At 50.4% G+C, this 21,909-nt stretch overlaps 1 protein-coding gene across 4 annotated transcripts in view; it reads right to left on the minus strand.

The window, feature by feature from the left end:
• Positions 1 to 6,457: 6,457 nt before the first annotated feature.
• MED16 (mediator complex subunit 16) overlaps positions 6,458 to 21,909 on the minus strand; it is a 20,928-nt gene continuing 5,476 nt past the window's right edge. For all 4 annotated transcript variants that reach the window (XM_044453468.1, XM_044453469.1, XM_044453466.1 and 1 more), the window contains 12 exons: positions 19,120 to 19,289; positions 17,352 to 17,783; positions 16,804 to 16,909; positions 13,968 to 14,123; positions 12,991 to 13,202; positions 11,689 to 11,895; positions 10,944 to 11,154; positions 9,061 to 9,194; positions 8,722 to 8,917; positions 7,691 to 7,907; positions 7,472 to 7,555; positions 6,458 to 7,381 (listed from right to left, as the gene is read on the minus strand). In XM_044453468.1, the coding sequence (XP_044309403.1) occupies positions 7,252 to 7,381; positions 7,472 to 7,555; positions 7,691 to 7,907; positions 8,722 to 8,917; positions 9,061 to 9,194; positions 10,944 to 11,154; positions 11,689 to 11,895; positions 12,991 to 13,202; positions 13,968 to 14,123; positions 16,804 to 16,909; positions 17,352 to 17,783; positions 19,120 to 19,289 (2,255 nt within the window). In that variant the 3' untranslated portion in view covers positions 6,458 to 7,251. The remainder of the gene's footprint in view (positions 7,382 to 7,471; positions 7,556 to 7,690; positions 7,908 to 8,721; positions 8,918 to 9,060; positions 9,195 to 10,943; positions 11,155 to 11,688; positions 11,896 to 12,990; positions 13,203 to 13,967; positions 14,124 to 16,803; positions 16,910 to 17,351; positions 17,784 to 19,119; positions 19,290 to 21,909) is intronic.

Genomic DNA, 21,909 nt, shown 5'->3' on the forward strand with positions numbered 1-21,909 from the left:
CGATCTGGCGAAGAAACTTGGTTTAGTGGAACGGCTGGGTTGGGATTTAATTAAAAGAAAGAAGTACTCCACTTTAAAGAGAACTGAGTCTTAAAGAGAATTCCAGGAAAAATGGAGGATTAATCTTGCCTGATCCCACTTGAGGCACAAGGCTTTCACGGGGGGGTGGCGGGGGGCAAACCACTCCAAAAAATACTCCAAGCATTTTTCAGAAAAATACACAAATTACTCTCCTTTTAGCATATTTTCTTAGCATCAAAACAACACAGAAGAGCCAACATGTTTAAGGTTGCTATTGGGAATTCCACGAAACAAGGAGCGTGTCTTAGCCATGAAGTGCCAATTTAGCCCACGTGGCCTTTGCATGCAAACCAGCGGAATAAAAGTGCAAATCGAAGGGAGAGCAGCAGCAGCAGCAGCAGCAGCAGCAAAATTAACTGGGCGCATTTGGATGATTAAAATGTACAGCGGAATGTAGAAATGGCCTCGGGAAAGCTAATCAGCGCTAACTAAGACAATCCGAGAAAAGAGGGCTCGCTCTAGTTTTGAAGTGGATCACAAGAAGAGCATCGGATCAACAAATCTGACCTGTTTTGGTACCTCCGGGGCAATACCCCCGCTTCTCCGCAGCAGCGATGCAAACTAGCGCGGTTTAGCTTCTCCACGGCAGGGGGCAGATGAAAAAGGGGAAGCCAGACTGGCGGCCCCGGGGCAGCAAGAGAGCCCCGTGCCCCTAATACCGTACTGTGGCGTAATGCAAGCAAGCGACCCCTTTGCACGCCCACTAACCCGACACGGAGCCACGGGAGTGCCAGGACACGGGCCACGCACCGGAGCGGGGCAGCGGGGCTCCCGCCGAGCCTCCTCTCCGCTCCCGGCCACGCGGCTGGAAAGCGCGGCTGGGGCGCGGGCGTCCCCGGGCGGCTGCCCACCTGCGCACCTGCACACCTGCGCCCGGCGATCCCCCTGCCCGGGCGCGTCCCGTCCGCTCGGGGCAGCTGGCGGCCGGCAGGCTGCCCCCCGCCCGCTCGCCCTCCGCGGGCTCCGTGGGGCCGGGCCTGCGCGGGGGTCCCGGGCGCGTCGAGCACGACCCGCGGCGGCTTCTCCCTGCGGCTGCTGCGCCTTCGCCCCCGCGGAGCATTTCCCGAACGGGGCCGGCCGGGCACCTTTCCCCAAGGCTGGTTTGCCACCCATGGATCGTTTCAGTTCTGAATTTTTAGACTTGAATTTTAGCTTTGCTTCTACATAGTTTTGTCTTCATCTCTCATTCGTATTTCTTTCTATGTAGCTCTCTTTCTAGATTTCCATTTCTATTCATTTGTATTTAGTTTGAGTTTTGAATTTTAATTTTTAAATTTGAATTTTAGCTTTACTTCTACATAGTTTTATCTTCATCTTTCTTTCTCATTTATATTTCGTTGTATATGTATGTAACTTTCTAGATTTCCATTTCTATTCATTTGTAGAGTTTTCAATTTTAATTTTTAAATTTGATCTTTAGTTCTACAGTTTTATCTTCATCTTTCTCATATTTCTATGTCTATGTATCTTCCTATTTCTTTATCTTTCTAGATTTCCATTTCTATTAATTTGTATTTAGAGTTTCGAATTTTAATTTTTAAATTTGAATTTTAGCTTTAGTTCTACATAGTTTTATCTTCATTTCTCATTTATATTTCTTTCTATATGTCTATGTAGCTCTTTCTAGATTTCCATTTCTATTCATTTGTATTTCTTTCTGGATTTCTCTTGCTATCTCTTTCTGGATTTCTATTTCTATTATTTTCTATTTCTTCTTTCTATTTCGGTATTTGTATTACTTTTCTGTATTTCTATGTATTTTTACTTATTTGGATCTGCCCATTTCAGCTGTACAATCTCAAATGGCAGGCAAAAACTGTTCCTTCTTTCTAATCTGGCTCAGCTTAGAATACCAGCACCCTTCCCCCTTTAGCCAGGTTGTGCTGAGGCTGAGGGAACCGTAGGCCAAACTTTCTAGACGGGCAACAGCTATTGCCGGTTGTATGAGCAGCATCCTCACATATTGAAAAGGAGCATCCCAAAGGGACCTTGGGCAGTTTTCTCCCCATGATCGTTTTTTCAGCCTGCAAGGAAGGCCTTTCCTCATTGATGGAACGTTCAGACATGGTGTCTTTCCTGCCCTGGCGATCCCAAGCCATACACAGCAAGTGGTAGTCATAGCAAGGTCAGAACAGCCCTCTTTCTTCAAAACAAACAGCAGGGTTGCAGTGTTGCAAGATTTTTCTTTGAACAGGACAGGATCTTGCCCTAAACATGCTCCAGGCTATGTCAGGATCTGCAGGCCAGCAGTTCTGCAGCTCCCTGAGGGGGCCTGATGGAGAAGGGTGCCTGTCCCATCACGAGAAGTACTTGCGGCATCCGCTCCAGATCTGCGAGCGCTTGCAGGATTCCCAGCAGTTCACACAGGCCGGCCAGCTGGAAGTCTCTCAAGCTCAGCTCTGCACCAGAACTGAATTTTTGTGGTGCCGTTTCCAGCATTTGTAATTGTGGACTGGCTCTCCTCTGCTCCGGAGACCATTTCTGCCTCTGGTCCTGCCCTGTCTTGTCCGAGACCCAACCTGGCCTATCTAAAGACTGGTTCAGGGATCTTGTCTTTTCTTTGCCCTTTTCTTTGCCCTTTTTTTTTCCTTGAGACCAAAAAGATTTTGATGGGATTTCGACCAAAGGAAACACATTCCCAAACAAAACTGCAATGTTTATACAAACTCAGCATCTTTTATTTATATAGTCCGGACCCCAGTGCACATCCGACCCGTTTCTTTCTGTTGTTCACAGCTGGTGGCTGTGAAAATTGGCATTGGCAGTTGTGCGATGAGCCCTAAAAGCTGAGTTTGCAGCAGGTATTGTGTGGAGTGTCGTATTTGTGAGGTTCTCCAAAGATTGCATCCTCAAGGAACGAGCTGTTGTTACTACATTCTTTGATCGCAGCATACTTTTCAAAGGGGATTCTCTGCAGTAGGGTTCCAATCCTGATTTACTGACTACATCGAGTTGGTTCATGGATCCTTCATGGATCACTGCCTTGCCATGGCGAAGGGGCTTGTGTAGCTCGATGAAGCTATGAGTTATGCCGTGCAGGGTCACCCAAGACGGACAGGTCATAGCAGAGAGCTCTGACAAAACGTGTTCCACCGGAGAAGGAAATGGCAGCCCACTCCAGTACCCTTGCCATGAAAACCCCACGGACTGTACCAACAGGCAAAGAGATATGATGCCGGAAGATGAGTCCCTCAGTCGGAAGGTGTCCAATACGCTACTGGGGAAGAGCGGAGGGCTAGTAGCACCAGAAAGAGTGAAGCGACTGGATCAAAGCCGAAAGGACACTCAGTTGCGGATGTATCTGGTGGTGAAAGGAGAGCCCAATGCTGCAAAGATCTATACTCCATAGGAACCTGGAATGTAAGATCCATGAATCAAGGCAAGCTGGACATGGTCAAACAAGAGATGACAAGACTGAACATCTACATCTTAGGAATCAGCGAACTAATATGGACAGGAATGGGTGGATTTAATTCAGGTGACCATCAGGTATACTACTGCGGGCGAGAATCCCTCAGAAGAAATGGAGTAGCCTTCATAGTCAATAAAAGAGTAGGAAAAGCAGTCCTGGGATACAATCTCCAAAATGACAGAATGATCTCAGTTCGAATCCAAGGCTGGTTTGCTGGTTCAACATCACGGTAGTCCAAGTTGATGCCCCAACCACTGGTGCTGAAGAGGCTGAAGCTGACCAGTTCTATGAAGGCCTACAACACCTTCTAGAATTAACACCGAAAAATGATGTCCTTATCATCATGAGTGGAATGCTAAGGAAGCCAAAAGATAACTGGAATAACAGGAAAGTTTGGCCTTGGAGTACAAAACGAAGCAGGGCACAGCCTGGCAGAATTTTGTCAAGAGAATACGATGGTCATAGCAAACACTCTCTTCCAACAACCCAGGAGACGTCTCTACACATGAACATCACCAGACGGTCAACACAGAAATCAGATTGACTATGTGCTCTGCAGCCAAAGATGGAGAAGCTCTATACAGTCAGTAAAAACTAGACCAGGAGCTGACTGTGGCTCAGATCATGAGCTTCTTCTTGCAAAATTCAGGCTTGAATTGAAGAAAGTAGGGAAAAACACTAGGCCACTCAGGTATGACTTATATCATATCCCTGATGAATATACAGGAGAGGTGACAAATAGATTTAAGGAATTAGATCTGATACACAGAGTTCCTGAAGAACTATGGACGGAGGTTCACAACATTGTACAAGAGATAGCAACCAAAACCATCCCAAAGAAAAAGAAATGCAAGAAAGCAAAATGGCTGTCTGAGGAAGCTTTAGAAATAGCTAAGGAAAGAAGGGAAGCGAAAGGCAAGGGAGAAAGATACAAACAATTGAATGCAGAATTCCAGAGAATAGCTAGAAGAGGTAAGAATGCCTTCTTAAATGAACAGTGCAAAGAAATAGAAGAAAACAATAGAATAGGGAGGACCAGAGATCTCTTCAAGAAAATTGGAGATATGAAGGGAACGTTTCATGCAAAGACGGGAATGATAAAGGACGAAAATGGCAGGGACCTAACAGAGGCAGAAGAGATTAAGAAGAGGAGGCAAGATTACACAGAACTATACAAGAAACAGCTTAACATACCTGATAGCCACGATGGGGTGGTCACTGACCTCGAGCCAGACATCCTGGAATGTGAAGTCAAATGGGCCTTAGGAAGTCTGAGCAACAACAAAGCTAGTGGAGGCGACAGTATTCCACCTGAGCTATTCAAAATCCTAAAAAATTATGCAGTAAAAGTGCTACACTCGATATGCCAGCACATTTGGCAAACTCCACAGTGGCCACAGGATTGGAAAAGGTCAGTTTACATTCCGATCCCAAAGAAGGGCAATGCCAAAGAATGTTCGAACTACCGCACCATTGCACTCATTTCACATGCTAGCACAGTTATGCTCAAAATCCTACAAGCTGGGCTCCAGCAGTATGTGGACCGAGAACTACCAGAAGTACAGGCAGGATTTGGAAGAGGGAGAGGAACTGGAGATCAAATTGCCAACATACGCTGGATCATGGAGAAAGTTAGGGAGTTCCAGAAAAACATCTGCTTCTGCTTCATTGACTATGCTAAAGCCTTTGATTGTGTGGATCACAACCAATTGTGACAAGTTCTTAAAGAGATGGGAGTACCAGACCATCTTATTTGTCTCTTGAGAAACCTATATGCAGGTCAAGAAGCAACAGTGAGAACTGAACACGGAACCACTGATTGGTTTTATTTATTTATTTAAAACATTTCAATGCCACCCCATTCGCAAAGAGCCTCGGGCAGCTTACAAAACAAACAAGAATACACACAATTAACCTTAAGAAACCTTAAAAATCCAGAGACCTCTCGGCACAAAATTGAGAAAGGAGTTCGGCAAGGCTGTATACTGTTGCCCTGCCTATTTAACTTATATGCAGAGCACATCATGAGAAAGGCGGGGCTAGATGAATCACCAGTTGGAATTAAGATTGCTGGGAGAAATATCAACAACCTCAGATATGCAGATGATACCAATCTCAAGACAGAAAGTGAAGAGGAACTAAAGAGCCTCTTGATGTGGGTGAAGGAGGAGAGCGCAAAAGTTGGCTTGAAACTCAGTATTAAGAAGACTAAGATCATGGCAACCGGTCCTTTCACTTCCTGGCAAATAGACGGGGAAGAAATGGAGGTAGTGACAGATTTTATTTTCCTGGGCTCCAAGATCACCGCTGATGGGGACTGTAGCCAAGAAATTAAAAGGCGCTTGCCCCTGGGGAGGAAAGCAATGGCAAATCTAGATAGCATACTAAAAAGCACAGACATCACCCTGCCAACAAAAGTGCGTATAGTCAAGGCTACGGTCTTCCCAGTTGCAAGGTGTGGCTGTGAAAACTGGACCATAAGGAAGGCTGAGCGCCGAAGGATTGAGGCCTTTGAATTGTGGTGCAGGAGGAGACTCCTGCGAGTCCCTTGGACTGCAAGGTGATCAAACCAGTCAGTCCTGGAGGAGATCAACCCTGACTGCTCTTTAGAAGGCCAGGTACTGAAGATGAAACTCCAATACTTTGGCCACCTAATGAGAAGGAAGGACTCCCTGGAGAAGAGCCTGATGCTGGGAACAATAGATGGCAAAAGAAGGAGGGGACGGCAGAGGATGAGGTGGCTGGATGGGGCCACTGGGGCAGTCGGTGTGAGCTTGGGTGGACTCCGGGGGATGGTGGAGGACAGGAAGGCCTGGAGGAATGTTATCCATGGGGTCACAATGGGTCGGACACGACTTTGCGACTAACAACAACAAGAGTTGGTAGATACCTGGTATATCCAGGGGTAGAATTTAAGACTGGAACATTTTGGCCTACACACAGAAATTCCCCGAACACTGAAAAGTAAATAGTTTAGTCTGTAATCTTATACATAACCCTTTCACACAACTCGGTATCTCTTACTCCTTGTGTCGAAATGCACAGGATTGCACTACCAGCCCTTTCCTGATGTGTTTTAAGGGCTGTTGCAAACATCCAGAAAAGAAATTAGAGTGCAGATAGTTTTGAATACTGGAGTTAGTGTGCATGATGGTTTTGACTGATACAACTTCTCTGCGTGTGCAAAACAGACACACACAAAAACATCTAGTTTTCTACATGCATGGACTTTCTGCAGCCTGAAGCAATGCAAGCTAAAAAATACAAAAGCACTTCATTCTAACTTCACCATAATCCACGAAGTCCCAGTGTTGAAACAAAAGATGTGGGACGAGGTGCAAAGTAGGACCATGGATGCAACGAAGGGAATACTTTTCCTGGAACTGTATTAAAGCACAGATATTCTGGTGCTGGTTAACCTGCAGTATTTTAGGGCTGCAGGAAATGCTTTTACCAAAGCATCAAGGCCTCCCCTGCTGTGTCCAAGCTTTCCCTCTCGTGGTTCAGCTCCAGGAAGGTTCCCCCATGAAAACGGCCATGAAAACTGCCCAGAATCCTCCACACCATCACCTTCCTTAGTGACTTCTCACTGAAACCCCTTTGTTTCCCTAGATGGCTTAGGATCTAGGGCACCGAGTGCCCAGGCAGGCTTTGACCCGAGAGGGACAGAGGGAGCAGCCGTCTTGTGCAAAGACCGCAAGGGCCTCCCTCGCTTCCCACCACCAGGCTTCCTCCCCGTTTGGCGCAGGAGCGCGCGGTCAGAGGGCGTAGCCCAGAGGCATTTTTCTCCAGAGGCCGCCACAGAGGCAGTTCTTGATCCAGCGCTGTTCCCACTGCTTCACCGCCGTGGCCTTGTTTGGCGAGCGGAGCATCGTGACGCAGCCGCACCTGCGAGAGAACCACGGCACAGTTGCCTGAGCGGGAAGCCCGGGGCGCCCGCCCAGAGCGCCCCCCCCCCACGTGGGCTGCGGCACTCACCTGGTGCAAGACTTGCACTCTTCCGTGGGATACGCCCCGAGATGGATCCGTCGCAGGTGGTCGATCTTCGGCTGCCCGGGAGCCCTGAGCGGAGACAAAAGAGCATTGGGCATGCGCCCAGTGTAAGAACCTGCCCCGAGCGGATTCCAGTCAAGTACGGGGAAGCCGCGGGGCCAGTGTTTCCTGCGGCACGATTAAGAAAAAACTGCAGTTCCAAACCTGGCCAAGGTGTCGAACTGGAGTGAAGCGGAGTGTGGGACAAGTCCCAGGGCCTTCCCAAACTGTAGCCGGACAGCCTGCTTGTTCTGCAGCTTGCTGATAATGGCGTCGTTGACAGAGAGCCAGTCGAGGTTCGGGATGAGCAGCTGGCTAGGCAGGAGGCAGCACTCGTCGATCAAGGTGTCGTCGGGTTCGTTCAGGTGCCCCTCGTCGCGGCCTGCAACAAGGAGGGGTTGGGGAGCTGCCTGTCTGTATCTGCTCAAAAGAAGTGTTGCTACTTCCCAGTCTGAACTGCCGAAGGATTTACTTGGACCTCTGCTAAGCCAGCTTTGCCCAGCTTGGTGACTTCAGAGGTACTGGACTGGAGCACCACTGGACCTATTGGCTGGGGGTGATGGAAATTGCAGTCCAGCACATCCCGGGGGCATCTGGTTAAAGAAGGCTGCTCTAGGCCTTAAGCAAAATTCTTTTTCAAGAGGAGAAAAGTGCCCCAGGGTGTGGTCAAGATCCCTACTGGCTGTGACCAAGTAGTTATCATGCCCTCTGTAGTAGTTATCATGCCCTCATACCCCAACCCCAAGGACACGGAGGGAAACGTCCCCATTTTGTTTAGTGCTGTGAGCTAATGGGGTTTTGACTCACAAGAAATGAAGTGGCAGAATAATAGGCGAAGGTACTCCTTCCCTCCCTTTTTATATTACATGTAGATCATTATGTTATTATGCATTCAATTACTCCTAATTTGCCTCTTGCTCGGGTTTTATAATAAGGAAACAGATGACTTTTAAAAATGCAATTAAAGCAATCAGTGTTTCATCTGCAGGGCCTCTCCATCCATTCCTTATAGCCGAGTACAAAATCTAGGTCCCTTTGTTCAGATGACTCTGTGCTACTTTTGATGTTTTTCATGTTTCAGGCAACTTGCCCGAAAACTTCTACCCAAAACCATGAGCAAAAAGCACTCCAAAACTGGGATCTTCCCAGCCTCCACACACCCCTACACACAGTCAGCAGGGCCACAAAACACTCACAGCACAACCAGAGTTTGGTGAGGAGACGGAAAAGCAGAGACATGCTGTCCTGGGTATCTGATGTAGCTGTATAAACAGGCAGGCAGCTCGGCTTCAAGAGACCCCATATCCGGATCACGACCATCAGCTCGCGGAGTATGCCCAGCGAGGCCCCATCACGCAGAAAGCTGTGCCCCGGGCGAACTGGGCCAGAGCCCTAGAGAGGGGGAAAAACAGGAGGATTGGGCATGAAAGAAACACGGCTCGCTTTAAAAGTCGTGCTATCTGTCAGTGTATGACTCATTGAAATAAATAATAAATTGAAGACCCTGGTGGGGAGAGAGCCGAACGCTGCCTCACCTGGTTTGGAAGGCTGGCAAGCAAATACAGCACAAAGTCACCAACCCACTGGATCAGCTGCTGGAGGGACTGCAGGGTGGTTGTCTCCAGGACGAACTCTTCTGTCTTCAGGTTGATCATTACTTTATCGATATCTGCAAGGGTAAAACTCTCCTTAGCAGCTCGCACAGGCTGGGATGGGCAGAGCATTTTCTGGAGACAAAATACTTCAGCTGGTGGCTTCCTCTCCGGATCGGGGCATGCCCGGTGTGTGGTTGTAGGAATATGGCACGTGGATAGCTCTAAATTTAACTAAACTAAAATTTAAAAAGCCTTTTCCTGCATTTTGGTCTTGCTTTACAGTGTGGCATCACTCAAGCCATCCTGGAGAACATTCTAGAACAAAAAACAAATCTTGTTTCACCCACAGAACTTCATTCATTCAGCATTCAGCTCAGTTCAAAGGTTTATCTCATCTCATTTTTAAGCCTTCTGCTATTCAGTTTAATGTTGGCTTTGATGTGGGAGGTCCAGAAACTTTGTTCCGGGATTGGAGTATATGCTTTTACAGCCTGGATGCGATTGTCTAAGCACATGCATCAGCTTCCTTCTCTGGAACCTATTCATCTATGCACATCAGCAATGCCGCTTGAACCAATCTTATACAAACCCACAAAATCGGGATTTTTTTTTCAGTGTGGGTATCCATGCACACAGGTGCTTCTAACACTGAGAAAGGCTGCACCTTGTCTGTGTGTGACCGATGCAAAATAAAATTGGACATTTTTAAAGAGTGGAACAAGACGATTCGCAAGACATTGGTTTCGTTGATTGCGAGCCGTCTTCTAATGTCCTGAGTTTAATTTCCAAATTTGAACCAAGCACTGCACATGCCAAAGGTTTTCTCCATTTCTTGTTTTGCATGGCCTGTACCTTGCTAATGCACAGGGGTGCCCTGATAAAAGCACGTTTTGAAAAAGCAAACAATTTGACAAGACTATATATATGATTGTGAGATTATTTTGGTGCTGTGTTTGCTGTGGAAGATTCTTAACAATGTAAATTTAAAATTTCATAGCAGAGCAGCATGGAACTCCTGATATATGGGTTCCAATTCAGAGAGAGAAACAAGCAATTAGTGGTCTAAAATTCAGAGATACCTTTCAGGGGAAGCATTTAAAGAGAGCTAGTGGAAGGTTGAGTGCCGAAGGATTGGGGCCCCTGAATTGTGGTGCTGGAGGAGACTCCTGAGAGTCCCTTGGATTGCAAGGAGATCAAACCGGTCAGTCCTAGAGGAGATCAACCCTGACTGCTCTTGAGAAGGCCACATCCTGAAGATGAAGCTCAAACACTTTGGCCACCCAATGAGAAGGAAGGACTCCCTGGAGAAGAGCCTGGTGCTGGGAAGGATTGATGGCAAAAGGGGAAGGGGACGGGAGAGGATGAGGGGGGTGGATGGAGTCACTGGGGCAGTGGGTGTGAGCTTGGGTGGACTCCAGGGGATGGTGGGGGACAGGAGGGCCTGGAGGAAGGGCATGACCTAGCAACTAGCAACAACAGCAAGTGGAGTCTAGAGATTAAGAGTGCTAGGCTGGGTTGACGTCTCCATGCAGACATGAAGTTCTTGGGCCAGCTGTGGACTCTCAGACTAATCTACCTCACGGGGAGAGGAGGAGAATATAAGCTAATTTGGCTTCATCATGAGAGGAAAGAAGTCAGGATAGGGTAGTAGGGATATTTCATGTAGTATAACAATCCTGGTTCCATCATTCCAAAGTCCTTCAGAAACTGCACTTTGAACTTTGGGACCAGCCGTGCCACTGCACTAGTCCTCAGTATGGAAAAGCAGAGGAAGCCGTTGAGCCTTAGAGGACATGCAGAGAATCAGCAGCTGCCGGACATACCCACATCGGTGATCTTGGAGCAGATCTCCGTGAGACGGTCCCCAGGACTCTTGTCCGGCGTGTTCAGGACAGGAGGTCGGAGCAGCGATTTCAGGGTGCAGCTGATGGCGATCAAGAAGAGCTTGGCGTGGTAATCGCACACTCGGGCCACGGTGTTGGATGACAGCTTACACAGCGACGCTTTCATGGCGATGATGCGTGTGGAGAGAACCTGGAAAGTGCAGATCACAACGTTCACTGGCACACAGGTTTCGTCTTCTGGAAGGTCCGGCGTGTGTGTTTCATAAACGCCTGAAGCTCTGCTCGGCTTCGCGTCTCAGACTACAGGTGCTACCTGCATGGGGCTGCTCCACCACACCTGGCCACTGCCCCTCCGTAACTGCAGCTTTCCAGGCTGGTCAGGTTCTGGATCGGCAGCCTCCTCCTCCTCCTCGACCTGTCCAGCCCGCAACCTGGCAGCACCGGCTCCGCCTGTCCTCCAGCCACTGGCCAAGATGGATCCTGGGCCACTCAAGCAGCCTCTAGCCCTCTGTGGAAAGCTGGGACAGACACTCTGGCTTCTCTTCCTCCTCCTCCTTCGGAGGAAGAAAAGGCTGTGACGGCACTCAGGAAAATTCTCCCAGCCTCCCACCGTCTTCACCATGCTACGGAGGTCTTCCCCACCACCCATCATCTCTCTTGCCGATGGGAATGGAAGCCCGACACCTCTGGAGAATGCCGCAGGTCGCGCGTTTGCGCCCGTTACCTGCTGGAGAGCGGCGTTCTGGCGCATGTACTCCTCGTGCAGCTTCTCCACCAGGTTCTGCACCATGCCCGGCTGCACGTGCAGCAGGATGTCCCACCAGTCGTAGCCGGTCACCATGCAGTACTCCAGGAGGAAGAGCAGGTGCCGGAGGGAAATGTTCATGTCCAGGATGTGGCCCATGGAAGGAGAGACCCGAAGCATGCTGAGCTGCAGTGTGGAAAGAGGGCCAGTGAGCTGGGTTATTTACGAGAAGCAGTTCGGTCTGCCCTTCAGCACCCAATGGCTCCTAGAACTGTTTACAAAACCCATCTGGCTGGAGCTGAGGGTCAGACTAGATGGCCCCAGGGGACCCTTCCAACTCTGTTTCTGTTTCATTAAGCCTGCCCCAGCTTGCCTACACATCCGCAGTGGTCCAGTTAGGGGCAAGATGGATGAGCTAGAAAGATCATCGTGTGGTTAATAGCCCTGATTGGTTTATTTACACCTGGCAATTTCTGGTGGTTCTGCGGGGTCTCTCTTCATGGTTGCCCTTTGTTTTAAAAGCTGTTGTAACATTTGCCGATTTCCCTTTTCCCACTGCATTTTTACAGTCTGCTTTTAGGGACAAAATGGTCCAAAGACCTTTGCCTCTGAGGCAGTACAGAAATGAAATGAATAGTTACAACAATAGAGCTACCCACAGTAGTATGGCTTTCTTTGTGCTGCATCCCCAGGTCAGATTAGCCAATGAGAGGGGTTTTACTTATTTATTTATTTAACTTAATTCCATTTCTATGCAACCCCATAACCCAAAGGTTCTTTCTCAGTTGTGTAGCTTGGCTCACTGCTTTGAGCTATCTGAAACTATGCATCAAACCTCTCCATAGCCTTGAACTACCAGGGCAGCTAAAATGGGGAGGAGGAGGAGAAGGGATGAGGGGAGCAGAGTGGGGGAGCGCGAGCACACCATCTCTCCTCTTCCTTATGTGGCTGCAGCTTGGGGCATGTCAACTAACTGTAAGTGAAAAAAGAACCATTTCTTTAAAAAAACAGACCTAAAACATTCCTGCTACAAAATGACCACTGGCTTAGATGGTTTTAGAAGACCGATTTGCCAAGGAGCATCAGCAGGGAGAGACCTAATTTTTCTAGCCTTCTTGAAGCTACCTGACTATCCCCTGCTGGAAACAGGATACTGGGGGCAAGGATGCTTTCGCCTGGTCCAACAGGGTGGCGGTTCTGTTCCTAACATGGGGCAGACAGAAGCTGACGATTCTTTTCCCATTCTGTCTGGACTTTGCCCGCCTGCCAGGTGCAACCTACCTTTCCATGGGTGTCAACGCCAACCAAGGCCAGCGAAGTCCAGGACATCTGCATGGCTTTGAAGTGCACCAGGGGGCCGGCTGTCCGCTGCCGCTTGAAGGCTTGCTCGTCCACTGGGCGCTGGGAGGCCGCGCCATAAAACACTGCCATGGTTTGCAGGGAGAGGCGATGCACAATGTGGACACTGCCGTCGTGGAAGGCAAGGGCGAGGCCTGGAACGGGAGACGGCCCGGACGGGCAATTTCAGTGCAGAAGCGTCATCTTTAAAAATGCATCCACCCCTAAAAAGGGGGCTGCAAGTTAAGTCACGGGACAGGGAGAGGCCTTGAAACTGGGGGGGGGGGGTCTTAGATAAGCCCATCTGCACCATGAGCAAGAAGTGTGAACCTCCCTGTTCAGGTGCAATCTACCTCAAAGTACCAAACGCTGAGGGCGAACAGCAGAAAGAGTGGTTGGCCCACATTTTGAGCTGCTCTCTGGCACTGGAGCTGTTGACACAAAACAGATCGGGGTGGCCAAACAGATTCCCCTCTGGGTCTCTGCCAGGTGAAGGATTTCCTGCTCAGGTTGTTTCTTTTTTCATGCCTGCCCGGGACCATCTAAGCTTCGGGAATGCTGCACCCACATTCCTTCTCTCCAGAGACAGCTGTCCCCATGGGGAATTCGCGTCCGAGTTGGGAAGGAGGGAAGGAAGAGAGGAGAGGTGCTTGGTTCGGAGTCAAACCACAGGTCTGCCTGGTGTTCTGGCTGACTCAACTCTTGCAGAACCCATGCCTGGAAATTGCTGGTGCCGGAGATACGACTTCAGGATAGGAATCCAAAATAGCCCTTTTCCAGCCCCTAAACCAAGCCCTTATTGTGTACGCCCAGCTTTCTCCCACCAAAGGGGACACCCAGCTAAATAAATAAATAAAAGAACGAAACATCACTACATAAAAGAACAACACCACAAGGCACCTGGTGCCCAGCTACCTTACCTAGTCCCGGAAAGAACTTGGTGTCGTTCGCCACTTTCAGGTCCGTGCTGGTCAAAGAAATAGGTAATTTGGGCAGCGCCACGGCTGAAACCCGGTCCAAGTCGTTGGTGGCTGAAAGGATGCGCCACTTCAAGATCATGGGTGCCTTGTCACCAACTGGCAAAGGAGAGACCGCAAGAGCGCTCAGAAGGGAGAAACGGAAGCACTGGGGTCCGTGGCCAGATTGCTTGTGGGGCAGGGAAGGGGAGACAGTAAAAATGGAACTACTTGGTCTGTGTTTTTGCAGTGCATTTTTCCATCTGCCGTCTCTCATATTGCTGAAAATAGAAACCCTCCTTCCATGTTGTCCCTTTATACCATGATCCATTCAAACTATTGGCAATTTTCTAGTTTCTAGGGAACACTGAAGCCAGAAGAAGAACAAATATGGGATGGATCAACTTCCTAAAGAAAGATGCAACTGCTAAGTAGACCTTTTGCTAAGCATGACATTTCGAAGGACGCTTGTTCATAGGGTTGCAGATAAGTTGGAGACGAATGGACAGTACATAGCAACAGAAGCATGTTCCACTCCTAAAGCAATGAGAGCTTCGAGCTTATGTGTATATAGATATATATTTCTCCCCTTTCACCTCCCCAGATCCTTTTGCCTTGTATCCCCAGCTCCGTAATGCATCTTCAAAGACATAACCTAAAATGGAATCTCACTGAAAGACTGAACATTTCATAGAAGGGTTAGTGAAAAGACGGTGCAACCTGAAATGGGTATTTGTTAAAAGCCATCTGTCTTGTAAGAAGAGAGAGAACAATTAAGGCTGTGGACAGACAAAAAAGAGGCAGACCTGATGAAGCGCCTTGTACCTGGATTGAAAGATACTCGCTGTACAGCTAAAATGCTCTCCTATTGTGCTTTTGCTTCTGGATTAAGAAATTGCTGCTAGGTATCTGCTAACAGAGACGTAACAGAGGAGAAATCAAGGAAAGGCTTGATTCGGGGAAACTTGAGTGTCAAGGGGATGGGATTGCCCCACAGGTCTGCCCTTAACTACAAGAAAACTCTGGCTTACTACACTCTCCCTAGGTTGACCCCCAAAAGTTAATTCCAGAAGGAAGGTATATAAGGCTGCCAATCTTCGTGGCTCTGTGCTATGTTATGCTATGCTAGTCACAAAGTCGCATCCGACCCATCGCGACCCCATGGACAACATTCCTCCAGGCTCCATCCCCCAGGGTCCACCCAAGCCCACACCCACCGCCCCAGTGACCCCATCCAGCCCCCTCATCCTCTGCCGTTCCCTTCTTTTTGGCCTTCAGTCCTTCCCAGCATCAGGGTCTTCTCCAGGGAGTCCTTCCTTCTCATTAGATGGCCAAAGTCTTGGAGTTTCATCTTCAGGATCTGGCCTTCTAAAGAGCAGTCAGGGTTGATCTCCTCTAGGAATGACCGGTTTGATCACCTTGTGGTCCAAGGGACTCGCAGGAGTCTCCTCCAGAATCACAATTCAGAGGCTTCAATTCTTGGGCGCTCAGCCTTCCTTATGGTCCAGCTTTCCATTCCTCCAGGCCTTCCTGTCCTCCACCATCCCCCGGAGTCCACCCAAGCTCACACGCACCGCCCCTGTGACTCCATCCGGCCACCTCATCCTCTGCCACCCCTTCTTCTTTTGCCCTCAATTGCTCCCAGCGTCAGGCTCTTCTCCAGGGAGTCCTTCCTTCTCATTAGGTGGCCAAAGGATTTGAGTTTCATCTTCAGGATCTGGCCTTCTAAAGAGCAGTCAGGGTTGATCTCCTCTAGGACTGACCAGTTGGATCGCCTTGCGGTCCGAGGGACTCGCAGGAGTCTTCTCCAACAGGCTGTGTGCTATCAGAGATTAAAAACCAGAAAAGCTTAAATACAGCACTTAAAAGAAACCCTGAGGGGCATGTAATTAGTTTACTGGGATTTTGCCTGCAGCTGAAACAGGTCTTAGGGTTTGTTTTAGCTACTAAAACTTTTTAAGGTGCTTTTTAAATGTGGCTTTCCATTTCAGTGATTTATTTGTTAAGAGTCATATCCTGATGATTAATGCTGTTTGCACTTTATGTGTTGTTGTGAATTGTGAACCAAAAGCCAGATCGTTTTGCCTGTTGGGTGGTACAGAAATTAAATAATGCTTGGCATACAAGCATATGAACAGATAGCAAATGTGTATTTGAACACTCAATCCCTAGCTTATCCTATGCTGCTGAGAGTAGAGGAAGCTTTTCACCAGGCACTGAAAAGATAACAATGTGGGCACCAGGCAGGCCTCTCCGGGGACTTCATTCCCAAAGCAGGGTGCCACCGCAGAGAAGGCCCTTCCCTTCATTGCCCTCCTCAAGCTATTCCAGGGCCCACTGCAATGCAACTCTGGCTTTGCACCTGTCTCTTTGCTTCAGGCTACCCTCATGCTGACCTGATTAAGAAGTGTGGTCAGTCAGTACAAAGCCTGTGGATTTGGTGGGCTTCGAAGGAATGCAAATTATTGGTGCTGTGTGGAGCTTCCAAGTTTAGAGGCAGTCTTCCCCAAATGCTAGAGGCTCTTGGCATCCAAGCTCCATCCTCCCTGGCGATCTTTTTTGGTAAGCTAGCATTAGTACTGGAAATGCAGAACAGGAAGGGAGCTTAGAGGTCAGCTCATCCAAGCCATTCCTCAGGATTGGGGCTCCTGTGCTAAGCTAGAACAACCATGGAAATGAACTCCCCTCCTTCTCACGGTAACACCCCTCCCACCCCGCCCAACTTCCTGAAAATGCTGCACAGAGAAAAGGTGAGTTTTGCCACGGGCTTCTTGGAGAAAACCCTTCATCACAGACTCACCCGTGGGGGATATCTGTTGAAAGATGTTGTTGACTGGCAAGCCCTCTTTGCGGAGGGACCAGCACTCCACAATACTGTTGTTCTGATTGGAGGCGCACAAGAGCATCTGGGCGGAGGGAAAGAAACAAGGGGCGATGGTTAAAACACAACCCAGGACGGGCGTTTGGGTCAAGGGTCGAAAGCCCTAAAGGAGGAAGAGAAATGTGGCCTGTGTACAGGGACGGGGAAGGCTCCCAAAAACTGGAAGGAGAGATTTTCCCCAAACAGATCTTCCTGCAACATCTCCAGCAATGCCCCATCCACCACCTCCTCAAACAGCCCTTGCCAACCCCACACCCTTGTGACCGCTAGGACGCCTCTCCCCACATCTGGCCAGAGCCTGCTTCCCTGCATCTTCCAGTCTTTTCCCCAGAGCACAGCTCGGGTCGGACTGGGGGACCCTCCTGTGCCTCCCCTTAAACCTCCCTTTTGCCCAGACTGACCCCAACGGGCTCTTCCGACCTCCGTTTCATCACCGGGCAGCGAGCGGAGAAACGACCGGGCCTCACCTGCTCCGACATGTCCCGCGCGAGGAACTTCAAGTGGGTGATGGCGGGGTACTTGTCCTTCCGGGCCAGATCCGTGGTGCAGCGCATGAAGAGGGACGGCAGGATTTCCGTGTCGATCTTGCACTTCTCGCTCACCACGCTCACGCAGACCTTGTAGAACTGGACGGGCGAGGCGCTGCTGCCGTCCGAGGTGGCCACCACGATGTTGCCCCCACCGGTGAAGGCAATGTCGGCCAGGGCCACCCGGCACCGCAGGCGGCAGAGGCTCTCGGTGGACGTCAGCACCTGCCTGTTGGGCTTCAGCAGCGAGACCGTCACCAAGCCGCTGATGGTGACGGCGATCCAGCCCTCCATGGGCTTTCCTCCAAAGAGAGTGAGTGACGGGGAGAACTTCACCCGGGAGAACTTCTCGCCAAAGTTGGATGCTCCGGACTGAAGGAAGGGGAAAGCAGAAACCCCAGGATGCAAAGCCTTTCCCAGTCTGAGGGCCAAGCTCTGTTTCGGAGACACTCCCATCAGCTTTTGGCTGATTTTCGCTTAACCGGCTGGCTGCTACCATCAGCCAAGCCAAGCCTTAGAAGGGTTCCACCCTTTTTGGAGCAGGAAAACAATTACTAGAAAATAATAGCACTGGGAATAGCCAGCGCAAGGCAGTTGAAATACCACAAAGGGCCAAAGAGGAAAACAACTACTTAGATCAGAATTTTAATAAAAAGAGAAGCACACTCCCCGTGGAGCCCGCTGGGTTTTACACTCATCCTGAAGGGCTCTTCTCACCATGCTGTGCTGGTGAGGACCCTTCTGGTGCCTGCTTTCAGGGTCCCAAACACTCTGCTGAAAGAAGTCTGATTTTTCGCATCTTTTTTTTTTTTTTTGCTCATCAATGGAAAACCACTACTTCCATTCAGAAAAGCGCCTGGCTTTTAAATCGAGTTCATTTTCGCTAAAGATTTTAACTGAGAGGCACTGTGTACTTCTCAATTTCAATTGCTTTTTAATTGACCAATTGAATTGATATCCTGCTTTTGCACTATAAAAGAATGAAATTCAAGACAAAATGCTTCTCAAGACATAGACAAGTCAAGCAATCAATGGTAAGTGCACGAAAGATCGAAAACTGGCATCAAATCACACTAAATGAACTGATGGCTTCTTTTTCTCGCATTTGACGTTCACAACGACCCAGTGAAGTCAAAAAGGCTGACAGCATTGTGACCCTGCCCCTCCCCGGTTCTGGCCCAGCATCCTAACCCAACACCCGCCAGCGTGATAAATTTGTAATTGTTTAGGAGGATGTGCGTCTTTCTCTGTACCACTGCCACAGCATGACGACTGTGAAACCTAGACCTCTGAAACTTGGTGAGCGCATTAGGGCTGCGATGCTTAGCAGACCTCACTGGTTTTAATTTCCATGCGCCCCTGCAGCTCAAGACGGAAGGAATGTCACACCCACCAGGTCTGGTGAGCGCCGAGCATGTCATTTGCGGCAAAGGAAGATCAGCAGGCCACGGAAGAATGGCGAGGGAAGTCCTATCCCTCTGTGGCCTGTGGCCGCGCACCAGCACAGGTGCCATGCCCAGAGGGCCACCCCACATTTGGACTGCGTGGGAACCACACGTCCAATTCGGGTAGCAGCGCAACGTTTTCCCGGAGCCTTTGCTGCAGCGAACGAAGCCCCATGCCCACCCGCTCGTGGCTCAGTTCCTTCTCCAGCCCTCCCTCCGCCCGCCCCCAGGGCTTTGGGCCACAACGCAGAATCCCCAGGTACCTTTTCCACGTGCAGCGCCAGTTTCACCCCGTTATGGAGCCAGGAAAGCGCAACAACAGGGTCCCCCTCCACGACGCTGCTCACGGTGCTCTCCCAGCTATTGGCCAGGTGGTCCACCATGCCCCAGCACTTGATGTGGCCGTCTGCGTCGGCAGAGAGAAGCCGGGAGCCTGGAATGGAAAGCCGCCAGTTGTTGGAAGAGAAACAACCACTAGTTTGCCCTGCTGTGAGCATGGAAAGTAGCGTGGGGCTTTTTAGTTATTCAGCACATCCCACCTTTCTTCCTTCCAAGGTGGTTTACATAATTCTCTTCCTCCCAGTCTTATCCTCACAACCATATTGTGTGGCAGGCTAGGCTGAGAATCTGTGGTTGGGCCAAAGTCCCCTTGGTTGAGAGGGGACTAGGATCTGGATCTCCTGAGCTCCACATTCTTAGCTACTACACCACACTGGCTCTTACGTATTTCGCCAGCTTGAAGCCTGCTTTGAAAGAAGAGTTCCTAAACCAGGTTATAATGAAAGGAAAATGAAATACGAATAAAAACACAGTCACTGTCTCTTGCAGCTGTATTGAGAACACAGGGCCTGCCGTTCCACCGCAAAGACGATCCCTCTTCAAATTAAACTGGGAAGTGCCCTGCTAAGCATTTGCTTGAATAGGCTGTGCCAAATGATACACCGCAACTGAGCAGAACTGAATTCCTCACAAATCTGGATCAGGCCACTACCAAGTGCTGACTTCCCTCTTTGGAGAAACAGTGGGCAAGAAGGACTGAGCCGCAGGCGGGTTGCTGCGGAAGGGGATTCCTAGCCTGTTCTTCACCCGGTGGTCAGATGGTTGCCACCAGCGGGTTCTTGGATGCAGGCACTAAAGAGGTCAACATTTCACGGTGCTAATAAAGAGGATCTCCAAGATACTTTTATACTTTGGCTCCAACATCAAGCAATGGGTTACTCCTGGTGAACTTAAGTTCAGGAGCAAAGTCACAGATCTGTCTACTCCTCTGGGGGTTATGAGTCTCTTTTTCAGCCCAACGGCCTGTCTGACTGATGCAGCTCCCTCCCGCCCCGAACATCTGCCGCACTCTGCGGCTCGGACCACCTGCTCGGACCGCACTGTCGCTGCCACCGGACTGGGGCGCACCGCCAAGCCGGGGGCCAGCTGACGCAGCTCCCGTGGCCATCGCTGGGCCACCCCGGGCACGGAGGACGCCAGGGCCACGCCAGGCCCACCGCCGACGGCGCGGAGGAGGGCGCCGCCATCTTGCCGCCGGATGGGTTTCCGCGCCCCTCCCTGCTCCCCCCCCCGGCCGGTGCCAGTGAGAGCAACGCCGGAATGGGGCGGGGCGCGCGGGCGGGCGCCGGCTTAACCCACCAGATGCGGCCTGGGGCCGGTGGCCGAAGGGCGGTGCTGCCGTTTGTGGCCGTTCGTGGCCATGCGGGGCTGGGCTGGTGGGGGATTAGGTCAGTGGGGGGAAGTTTTATTTTGTATTGGGGGGGAAATGGGGAGTTTTTGATTGTTTTTAAAGTTTTATTGTATTTTAATTTGTTTTTATGGAGTCGTCCCTGGCCACGTCGACATTTGTGTTTCCTGGGGAGCGTGTGGGCGCCGCCATTGGGGTGGTCATGCGCAATGGACGTAACAGCGGTGGGGGCTTAACGTGTCCACGTAGAAGGAAGGGGGACAGATGGCTGACACCTATCCCTCCTTCTGGTTCTGCCCCCAGCCAGAGGGCGCCAGGTAGCCTTGTCAACCACCCCTCGGGCCTGACGGTGCTGCTGCTCAATGCCAGGTCGGTCAATAATAAATCTTCCCTCATCCATGACTTGATTGTGGATGAGGGCGCCGACATGGCTTGCATAACGGAGACCTGGGTGGGAGAGGGAGGGGATGTTGCCCTCTCCCAATTGTGCCCGCCCGGGTATCTGGTTCAGCACTGTCCACACCTGGAGGGGAGGGGGGGGTCGCTTTGGTTTACCGAGCCTCCATCTCCCTCACGGGACTTCTGGTCCCTTCGAGGCCAGGACTGGAGTGCCTCTACTTGGTGTTGGGCGACCGAGACAGATTGCTGATGTACTGTGCACCCTCCTGCCCAGCAGACTCTCTGCCTGAGCTGACGGAAACTGTCTCGGACCTGGTGTTGAGGACCCCCAGGATGTTCGTCCTGGGGGACTTCAATCTCCATGCCGAGTCTGGTCTGACCGGGGCGTCTCAGGACTTCATGGCGTCCATGGTGGCCATGGGGCTGTCTCAACATGTCACCGGTCCGACCCATGAACGTGGACACACTCTGGACCTGGTTTTCTCGATGGGGCAGGAAGAGGGTGACCTGAGGGTGAGAAATTTATGTTTGACTCCCCTGTCATGGTCAGATCACTTCCTGGTGAGGTTTGTGCTCGAGAGCGGCCTCTCCCTCTGTAAGAGTACAGATCCGATTGTGTTGGTCTGCCCCCGGAGCCGGATGGATCCGGATGGATTCCTGAAAGCCCTAGGGGAGTTTCCGGCTGACAAGACTGGTGCTCCTGTCGAGGTTCTGGTCGAACTGTGGAACGGGGAGATGACCAGGGCTGTGGACACAATCGCTCCCAAGCGTCCTCTCCCACCGGGCAGAGCCCGCTCTTCCCCTTGGTATACACCTGAATTGCGGGCGATGAAGCAGGTTGGGAGACGGCTAGAGCATAGGTGGAGGAAATCACGGGATGAATCTGACCGAACACACTTGAGAGCCCATTATCGGGCCTGTGCTGTGGCGGTGAGGGCGGCGAAAAAGAAATTCTTTTCCGTTTCCA

This window comes from Varanus komodoensis, unplaced genomic scaffold, assembly GCF_004798865.1.
Source record: "Varanus komodoensis strain SLA01 unplaced genomic scaffold, ASM479886v1 scaffold79, whole genome shotgun sequence".
NCBI lineage: Eukaryota > Metazoa > Chordata > Lepidosauria > Squamata > Varanidae > Varanus > Varanus komodoensis.